Genomic DNA, 7,616 nt, shown 5'->3' on the forward strand with positions numbered 1-7,616 from the left:
CACATGAATGTACAGTATGATACAGTATACTAGGTCTATACAATGTCATATCAAAGTTTCAAATAAAAAAGACAAGGCTCAACTGTTTGCTGACATTGGTTGATTAACCTAAATTTATATTAATTTAAATTAATTTGACCTCATCAATCATTTTATTGAGCAGTACAGTAAAACTGTGGGCCAGTCTGGCTCGGACAAGGCTTACTTACATACAGTGCCTTCAGAAAGTATTCACACCCCTTGACCTTTTCCACATTTTGTTGTGTTACAGCCTGAATAGAACATTTATTACATTTAGATTTTTTATCACTAGCCGACACAAAATACCCAAAGTGGAATTATGTTTTTAGACATTTGTACAAATTAATTAAAAATGAAAAGCTAAAATGTCTTGAGTCAATAAGTATTCAATCCCTTTGTTATGGCAAGACTAAATAAGTTCAGGAGCAGTAGTACTTGACTTGGATAGGAGCTCACCGGAGCTGAGCACCGGCACCACCTCAAATCTCTATTGCTTGAGCTCCTGTTCCTCTTATAGAATATTAGCTCAGAAATATTGCTCCTGCACCTAAATATAAACAGTACGCACCAAAAATGAGTACTGCCACCTACTTCAGAACTTCCAAGCCTATTCACAATGATATTGGGATGGATGCTGATAGGGGAAACTTGCTGAATGATCAGATAAATGATAGTCAAAGCCTTTCTTTTAGGCTATTTACAGAAATAGAAGTCCTGGATGCTTTGCTAGCAGTAGACAACAAGTAATCCACAGGGGCCGACAAATTGGATCCTGGTCCGCTTAAGTGTGCAGCGCCCATCATTGTTGGCTCAATAACCCAAATTTTTTAATTAACATTGTTATCAGGAAATATTCAAAAAGTATGGAAATCAGCTCATGCTGCCACTCAAGGACGGGGATAGTAGTGATCTTAATAATTATCATCCCATTTCAAGGCTTCCTTGTCTAGCTAAGATTCACGAATCCTTGGTAAAATGTACACTTGTACTTTGCATTTTTTTTTATCTGAGAAATGTATTTTGAATGTAAATCAATCAGGGGTTTAGGTCTGGACTTAGCACTATTACAGCAACCACTTAAGTTGTTAATGATATTGTCAACGCTTGTTATGGATACAGGTATCCTGTATGTATATTTGTGTTTTTCCTCTCCTTCTGCCCTATTCACAGGTGTCCCTTGTGTTCCAGATTGGTGGTCGTTGGTGTGTCCCACCTGTCAGTCGTCAGTTCATCTGCTGATTGCTGAGGTGGACCAATCAGTGGACACTCCTCCTGACATACCTTTTTGATAGACAGACTACCTTCATTCCTTCATTCCTTCATACACCACATAGTCATAGCCCATACATCTCACTTTGTCCTGTTCCATGTATTACTGTGGTGTCTTGTTTGCTATTGTCTAGTCACTCATTTGCTGTTTAGTCCCTATTTACCTATGTTGTTTGTTGGTGCCTGGGAAAAGGGGATTTTTTGCAAGTCACCCTTGGGCATACACTACCCGTAGGAAAACTTTGTCTAAAAACACTAGTTAGACCTGAGCGGACCACCCACTGTATTTTTGTATAGTTAGTAGCAAGCTAGCGGTTCTTGAGGCAGGCAGGATCAGTTTAGGGGTTTTTGAATTTATTATTTCATTCCTAGGGTCCAGCTCAGCCCCTTTTCCCCAAACCGTTTACCATGTGTTTAAAATAAACGTTTTGTGTTTGACGGTAGGATTGGTTGTCTGTGTATTTTGTTCTCAATGTTTCTTTTCACTATTCTAATTCGCATGAGTTATGTTACGGGTGTCTTTACCATCCAGCCTAGCTTTTGAAAACCACGGGGTTCGTAACAATGCTTTAGACACTAAAATGAAATGTGCTGCTTTGCTTGCGGACCTGTCAAAAGCTTTTGATACTGTTGATCATGCTACTTTCTTGAATAAGTTGTCCTCGATAGGCCTGAGCTCTGACGCCTGTTCTTGGTTTCATGATTATCTTAGTGACAGAACTCAGGCCATCATGATGGATGGGGTTAAGTCAGAATTTCTTGAAGTACCACGGGTCGATTTTGGGACCTGTTCTCGTCACAATTTATATAAAATCAAATCAAATGTTATTTGTCACATACACGTGTTTAGCAGATGTTATTGCGGGTGTCGCAAAATGCTTGTGCTTCTAGCTCCGACAGTGCAGTAATATCTAACAAGTAATATCTAACAATTTCACAACATATACCCAATACACACAAATCTAAGTAAGGAATGGAATTTAAGAATATATATATGTATGGACAAGCAATGACAGAGTGGCATGGACTAAGATACAGTAGAATATTATATTATATTATATCTCCCGAGTGGCGCAGTGGTCTAAGGCACTGCATCGCAGTGTTAGTTGTGCCACTAGAGATCCTGGTTCGAATCCAGGCTCTGTCGTGACCGGGAGACCCATGTGGTGGCGCGCAATTGGCCCAGCGTCGTCTAGGGGAGGGAATGGCCGGCAGGGATGTAGCTCAGTTGATAGAGCATGGCGTTAGCAATGCCAGGGTTGTGGGTTCGATTCCCACATGGGGTATGAAAAAATTAAAATTAAAATAATGTATGCACTAACTGTAAGTCACTCTGGATAAGCACATCTGCTAAATGACTAAAATGTATATACATATGAGATGAGTAATGCAAAATATGTAAACATTATTAAAGTGACTATTGTTCCTCTGTAGCTCAGCTGGTAGAACACGGCGCTTGTAACGCCAAGGTAGTGGGTTCGATCCCCGGGACCACCCATACACAAAAATGTATGCACGCATGACTGTAAGTCGCTTTGGATAAAAGCGTCTGCTAAATGGCATATTATTTATTTAAAGTGGCCAGTGATTTCAATAGGCAGCCTCTAATGTGCTTGTGATGGCTATTTAACAGTCTGATGGCGAGATAGAAGCTGTTTTAAATTTTTTCAGTCCCAGCTTTGATGCACCTGTACTGACCTCGCCTTCTGGATAATAGCAGGGTGAAAGTTTATTTTTCATAAATGTTTTACAAATGTTAATTCTTCTTCCACTTTGACAGAGTATTTTGTGTAGATCGTTGACAAAAAAAGTACAATTAAATCAATTTTAATCCCACTTTGTAACACAATAAAATGTGGAAAAAGTCAAGGGTTGTGAATACCTTCTGAAGACACTATAGTTACTTACCTACTTACTTACTTGTTTACTAACTAACCTAAATACTTACTAACTTATAGTAAAACTGTGACTAACATAATGTTATAACATTGCAGTAGTCATTTGAGGTGGTCTTACTAACCATTGGATACAGGCACCTGTCTCCACATTGTGGTATTTCACATGCCTTGGGTATTTGCAAAAGATTAGATAGCATTTTCAAGGAATAGAGAAGTTTGGAAAGGCTATGCTTTTCCAACTTTCTCTGGTTGGTGTGAGAATTAGCCATATGTCATCGAGACAACATACCTGCATCTTATCAGCAGAAAGGGGTGTTTTCAAATGTCATTACCAAACGGTCTATGAATGGATCGTTTTCCAGTCAACTGCATTATATAAGGTGCAGTGTCTGGATCAGTGAACCAACTTCACTTCATTTCCCGAAAGGTAAGAGTGTTGTTCATGTGCTTTGCCTACGCTATGTCATGCATGTGTAGGATTTCAATTTGACCAGTTTCTCACTGCAGGAAAATAACCCTGCAGCAACAGGAAAGGTGATTATAATTAATGGACATTTATGTAGTGGTTGATACATTTTTAGTTAGGGCAAATCAAGTCTGACATTTTAAAGTGGAAATTACAAACTATAGAAGCCTTTTTTAAACCTTGAATACACTACAAGTTTGCATTTCCCGCTGTGGAAGACATTTCCTCCAACAACAGAGTGATCTAATTAAAATCCTACACCTGTACTACAGGAAAGTTACAGTAAATAAATTACTTTCTGTGGTGGTATTCAGAGTTATTGACAGTGTATAACCTGGCAGGTTGTTGACATGTCTGCATTGAAGTACACTCTGGGCCTTCTGGCCGTGCTTGTAGTGGCCACCTGGGCCGAGGAGGTGAGTAAAACTCTACTAAACTTTCCACGGTGTGTTTTGTGTCTGCATTCATGTGTTCATGTGTGTGTTCATCCATTTACGTGTGGACGTCTGCATGCATATTTTGTGAAACAACCTAACTATTCATTATAAGGTGTTTGCTGATTTGTCAATGTCATTATTTCTCTCTCTGTCTTTGCTGCCATAGGAGCTCTCTGTCTCTGAGCTGCTGGAGAAGGCCAACAGGAATGTTGGTAAGACAGTTTTTAAATTGTGATATACAATACCCGCCAAACACTTTCAGATAACATTATGAGTGATATGAAATATTATATAAAGATGTATTAGAAAATAAAGTTCCATGATCGCATTGCTTTTTAGTCCAGTACTAGGCTTAATCAGTATCCGGGAAACTGATCCAAAGTGTCACACTTTGACATCCTGTCCTGTCCCCATCCCTCCAGTGCATACCCGCAACGAGCCCTTGATTGTTGATGACATCGCCTACGTCAACGAAGCTGAGAGGAACGCTGACCCCTGCACGTCTCGCGGCTGCATGTGGCCCAAGTCCAGCGACGGCAAGGTCTATGTGCCCTATGTCATTGCCAACCAGTACTGTGAGTACCATGTCATAATGATACCTTATTTTACAGATGTAGGATATTAATTTGAGCTAGTTTGCTACAGCAGGAAAATAATCCTGCAGCAACAGCAAATATACATTATTATGTGGATTATAATTAATTGATTTTTTTTAGTGGTTCATACATTTCTTGTTAGGGCAAATCAAATCTGACATTTTAAAGTGTAAATTAGAAACGTCAGAAGCCCTTTTAAACATCAAATACACTACAAATGAAGATCCTACATCTGTACATGAGTCCCAAACTACTGTATAAGGTTATATAAGTAGACCATATAAGTAACATCTAATCATTACTGGCCATTAACTGTATTGTGTAGCAAGTTTCATGATACAGTAGTCGTTTTTTAACAGTATTTTTCTTGTCCCATCTGTGTGCTGCCAGCCACCAGGGAGCTGGAAGTCATTGAGCGTGGTCTGCAGTCCTTCGCCGGCTTCTCCTGCATCAACTTCGTCAAGCGCACCAACCACAGAGACTACTTGCACATCCAGTCCCAAAACGGGTACGTATACTATGGAATTACATATAGAATCGTAAGAGCTATGAATTATATGAGTATCTTTATGACGTACACAAACAGGCTGAGTTGGGACCAATTATTTATATAAACCCTGGATTGCTGATGCTATATATTGGCCACTAAGAGGCTTTGAAGGCACCGGTCGGCCATATTGGCACTCCCCAGTTGGAGCAGTCCTCAATAGGAATGATAGAATTCTAAACTATTTCAATGAAATATTTCAAAGACAAAATTACATGTATGCATTAAGGCATCTGTCTTAGAATAAACGTGTCAAAGAAACAAATGTAGATATTAATAAATGTATTTCTATAGCTTCCAAAATCTTTTTTACATTAGAGGAGGAGTACCAAGATGGCTGCGCTGTGACTTCAATACAGCACCTAGTGTCAGTTATCCAGGGTTTATATACATCATTAGTTAGGAAAGTCCAGTGAGACATGAAACCACATTATATGGCATGACACTTTTATGGTAACAAATCAAAATCAAATCAAATTTTATTTGTCACATACAAGCGAAATGCTTGTGCTTCTAGCTCCGACAGTGCAGTAATATCTAACAGTGTGTGTGTCTGTGTTTGTGCGTGTGTGGTTGAGTGCATGTGTGTGTGTGTGTGTTTGTGCAGGTCTGACAGAGACATTTAAAACAAATTGCACTGTTATAACTCTGTCCAACCCTCTCATGGCAGGTGCTGGTCCTACGTTGGTCGTTCTGGCAACGCCCAGGTTGTGTCGCTGAGCCGTTCCGGCTGTGTGTACCACGGCACCACCCAGCACGAGCTCCTCCATGCCCTGGGCTTCAACCACGAGCAGACCCGCAGCGACCGTGACAACCACATCCAGGTTCTCCTCCAGAACGTCCAGTCTGGTAGGATCCCTTTCTCTTTCCCATGTCCCCATATAACCATGTACATACACAGACATTCTATTATATTCAATGCTATTATATTCTATGCATGTGTACACGCATAGCCGCGGGAAGTAGGGGTGCTGCAGCACACCCTGATAAATATATGTAAAATATATATATATACTGTATATTATCCTAAATATATTCCTGTGGACATGTGTACACACACACACAAACATGTACAGTACATATACAGGCAAACACAAACACACTGTTGCATTCATCACCAACCGTTGCATTTATTTATTAGGGCAAGGTGAATCTAACGTATTCTCTCTCTTCCAGGCATGGAGCACAACTTCAACAAGATTGCCACCCTGAACCAGGGAACGGCCTATGACTACAACTCTGTCATGCAGTACCACAGGTTAGTCAACATCGTTTTACCACTTTCACATCAGTAGATGCTTAGTCAGTTGAGTAATTGTCAAACCAGCCTCATAAAATTCTAATTCTGTGCAGAGCCTGTGGTCTAGCAGTAAGACACCCGGCTTCAAGCCCATATCATTTTTGTTGAATTGAACTTGATGTTCAATCCGATTCCCTGATCCACCCTTCCTACTGTCTCCACTTCATCTACCTGAACCCCTCTACTTCTAATCTGTCTAGATAAGCATGAAAACATGACCAAAAATATGATTACATGGTAAGCCTACCCCCACTCATCCCAAGTGTTCATGATGATGTGATGTGATTGTAGGTATGCCTTCTCCAAGAACAACCAGCCCACCATGGTTCCCATCCCCAACCAGAACGTGGAGATCGGCAATGCCTCCCAGATGAGCCAGAGCGACATCACCCGTCTCAACAGGCTGTACAACTGTTAAACAGACACCTTGTGTTTCTGTCCTCTCTCGTAAGGTAGTGTCGATGATTCAGTGTTGATATAAAAACACAGAATAAAGTTGAATAAACCTCCATGTAAAAATATACTGCATTTTTGTTTCATTATTTTAAATGTCTTCATATATTTTTTTACAGCGTGGATAAAAGTCCTGGGTTGAAATACTATTTGAAATCATATCAAATAACCTAGTTTAGCTGGGCTTGATTGAGAATGCGTGGCGCAATAGAACCAATGAAATACTCTCAAAACTGTAAACCCTGCCTACTGGGCACAATTGGGAGGCTAGAGCAAACACTCAAAGCATATGAAACATTTGAAATAGTATTTGAACCCAGGACTGGTAGATACAGCTGTTTGCACCAATCAAACTGTTGGACACCAGCCCTGCTCTATCACTAGGCTACTAGTCCTAACTGCAGTCAGTCCCAATGCTGACCACAAGGGGGCGACACATTACTACAGAGCATTGTCAGGAAAAGTCTACTCGCACAGGTGTCAAACTCATTCCACTGAGGGCGGCGGAGTGTCTGCAGGTTTTCGCTCCTCCCTTGTACTTGATTGATGAATTAAGGTCACAAATTAGTAAGGAACTCCCCACACCTGGTTGTCTAGGGCTTAATTGAAAGGAAAAAACTAAAACCTGC

The 7,616-nt window shown here is 40.4% G+C and overlaps 1 protein-coding gene across 1 annotated transcript; it reads left to right on the forward strand.

The window, feature by feature from the left end:
- The first annotated feature begins 3,587 nt into the window (after positions 1-3,587).
- LOC121566192 (high choriolytic enzyme 2-like) lies at positions 3,588-7,055 on the forward strand. Its single transcript, XM_041872308.2, has 8 exons — positions 3,588-3,615; positions 3,996-4,070; positions 4,258-4,303; positions 4,514-4,666; positions 5,078-5,195; positions 5,905-6,083; positions 6,411-6,492; positions 6,826-7,055. Exons 2-8 carry the CDS (start codon positions 4,005-4,007, stop codon positions 6,950-6,952), a joined length of 771 nt encoding a protein of 256 aa, XP_041728242.2. The 5' UTR covers positions 3,588-3,615; positions 3,996-4,004; the 3' UTR covers positions 6,953-7,055.
- Positions 7,056-7,616: the final 561 nt, after the last annotated feature.

The sequence above is a fragment of the Coregonus clupeaformis genome, chromosome 19 (assembly GCF_020615455.1).
Source record: "Coregonus clupeaformis isolate EN_2021a chromosome 19, ASM2061545v1, whole genome shotgun sequence".
NCBI lineage: Eukaryota > Metazoa > Chordata > Actinopteri > Salmoniformes > Salmonidae > Coregonus > Coregonus clupeaformis.

Bases quoted from the DNA above. Each gene is read 5' to 3' on its own strand.
- LOC121566192 (XM_041872308.2), top strand. From the start codon at position 4,005: ATGTCTGCATTGAAGTACACTCTGGGCCTTCTGGCCGTGCTTGTAGTG. The intron at 4,071-4,257 runs GTGAGTAAAACT...TTGCTGCCATAG, and splicing joins TGGCCACCTGGGCCGAGGAG to GAGCTCTCTGTCTCTGAGCT. The intron at 5,196-5,904 runs GTACGTATACTA...CTCTCATGGCAG, and splicing joins CACATCCAGTCCCAAAACGG to GTGCTGGTCCTACGTTGGTC.